Source organism: Anopheles aquasalis, chromosome 2, assembly GCF_943734665.1.
Source record: "Anopheles aquasalis chromosome 2, idAnoAquaMG_Q_19, whole genome shotgun sequence".
Classification (NCBI taxonomy): Eukaryota; Metazoa; Arthropoda; class Insecta; order Diptera; family Culicidae; genus Anopheles; species Anopheles aquasalis.
Window position 1 is genome coordinate 16,185,001 of NC_064877.1, and position 2,500 is coordinate 16,187,500.

The following is a 2,500-nucleotide window of genomic DNA, read 5'->3' on the forward strand; positions in this document are numbered from 1 at the left end:
CCGCGATTGGTAGCGAACAGTGTAACTCCGCGCGTTAGCCGTAGGTCCCGGCCGAAGCACTAACACCATCGCAAGACCCGGTGCCCGGTGAGTGTGATTAAAGCAACGACCACGACTAACATGGCTCGTGCATCCCTCATCAGTGCGTCTGTAGGTTCTATTATAACATCATTCCCGCCATTGAACGTGTGCAATCAGTACGCGCTCGACAGTCACCCATTGCGCATCGTAGTGCTGCTCCTGAGCATCGCGGCATGAGCTACTGATGGGCAGCTCTCTGGTCTGCGGTGAAGTTCTCGGTCGTTCGAAGACGCTCATTGTGTCCATCTTTACGTAGTGCAAACAGCACAAGGCAAAGAAATAAAGTGTGTGCAGTGTAGACTTATGCTAGTGTTCCCTATCGACCCGATTACAGTATTGCAAAAGATCGCAATTCCGTAAAGTTTCTAGCGACTCAGCGTATCAAAATCTTTGTGCCAAGCGCAGCTAACAAGTCCGTGGCCTGCGCTGGTGACTTGAGAAACACGGAGCCAGTCCGGAAGTGGTTTAATTACAGTGTCGATGACGAATTGCAGCTGATTGTATCGTAAACGGTGTACCGATCAGACCGGCGTGCTGTGGCCCATTGCACTTTGAATCTCTTGCAAATCATTCTTACAACGAGAGTCTGATCGGCCGGGGTATCGATCAAATCATCAAATTGCAGCCAAAACAATCACGCTCAGTGTTGTGTGTTCATCTCACGACCACCAGACACAGCGCAGGATGCAGTGTAGAAGGTATGTTATGATTGATTCCACTCGAATTACCAACGGTCTGCGACGCCCAATGCCATTCACGGTAATGCAAATAGTGAGGGAATTCGAATGGAATTCACCATCTTTACTCAATACTTAACAATTAATGGTGTTGTTAGGCATAAAAACAAAACAAAAACACACAAATGAATAGAAAACTTAGGTGATACAGAGGTCGCAATTAAGCCTTTTTTGTCGTTGCATTCTGCCGGAAACGGTGTGACGTGCACAAAACGCCTCGCCGGAGCTCCCCATTCGTGGCTGTTCGCGTTCTCTGCACCTATCGAAACGAGGCTCGCGCATCAGTCCGGGATGGCTGGTAGCTACTCCGCCGTAGCAGCCGTTTTATCGCCATACCAAACGTTCCGCACAACGGGCACGTACGTCTGATATTACTAATCTCGGTACCAGGACCAACCAAGGGCCCTCTGAGCCCCTTTGTACTTCTTTGTAACAGCTCGAGACATTCCTTGCAATACTATTGCCGCATTATTGATGGCATTGTGGTGCGGTATTTATAGCACGCTGCCCTTGGAATATTTGTATGAAAATACAACGGCAGATACTGCGCTACTATCGTGACCGATTCCGGTTATGAACTTCCCTTTTGTGAACGATCGACCCGTACTGGTGGTCTTCCATATTAGATCCCGCGTTTTCACCGATGCTTGCTCAAGGTCGCGGACCGTTTCAAATCTGACCGGACATACAGGCAAAACAATAAACAGAACATCAAATCAATTCATACATACAGGCACTTAGACACACTCATATACACACTCACGACCACGTACCAACGTGTGGTTCGTTGTTTCTTTTGCCTGGCCGCACCACACCACGGGCCACCGCATTTTAATATCATTAGTATGCACAAACTTACCGGCGCGCACTGGACTGCCGCTGCTATCAGCGCCGTGCATGGGATGGGATGAGTCGATTCTCATTACCTTCGCGGTACCGCGTGGTGCTCGGTGCGGTATGCGAGCGGTATGGAATTCATATTGACGTTTGCCATCGTCACACGGCGTCGTGTCGGAGGAGGGTTCGTCGCTGAAAATAATTGAAGTCTTTCGTTTTGCGCGCTTGATGAAACTATTTCCATTATCACTTTCTCACAGCCAGCCATAGCGAGTTGGGTTGAGGAGGGAGTAAAGCATTTGACTAATTGATCGTATGATAAATTGCACCACTGGCAACCATCACCTCCCCCGCTCCCCATCCTTTCCTCGCCCAGGTGGTTGCATCATGGGCATAGCACCACCTGCCCTCTGATGCCATCATGCCAGCACGATCGCCCATTCAAGCGATCTTTGCCGCAGTAAGTTTATGTGATCATCAGTCGATGAGATGAGCGATACGCCAAACGGTGTGGCCCAATAGAGTGTCAATGCTAAGTGCACGCGGGGAAGTAGTGAATGTGCTTGCATAGCTGTTCGGCCTGCCCGGTGCTATACGGATGCGAGCAAATATGTACTTTGTGTTGATAGGTAGATGTGCCGTCTGTCCTGCTTTAACCATGACCATTTAACACACATTTGTTGCAGTTCGAGTGTTGAGCTGAATGTAGAGCAAATCAACAAGAGAGACGATCATTAATTTCTTTCTCGATTATGCGTTCTGTCTTCGGTTAGCTTTAACGATCGACTTGGGTTCGCATCGACCGCATTAAGGATATTTATTTTAATTGGTGACACTATACCCAT

At 48.6% G+C, this 2,500-nt stretch overlaps 1 protein-coding gene across 1 annotated transcript in view; it reads left to right on the forward strand.

Moving 5' to 3' along the window:
- Nucleotides 1-217: 217 nt before the first annotated feature.
- LOC126570554 (toll-like receptor 7) overlaps nucleotides 218-2,500 on the forward strand; it is a 4,519-nt gene continuing 2,236 nt past the window's right edge. The window contains exon 1 of the mRNA XM_050228395.1: nucleotides 218-779. Coding sequence (XP_050084352.1) covers nucleotides 766-779 — 14 coding nt within the window. The 5' untranslated portion in view covers nucleotides 218-765. The remainder of the gene's footprint in view (nucleotides 780-2,500) is intronic.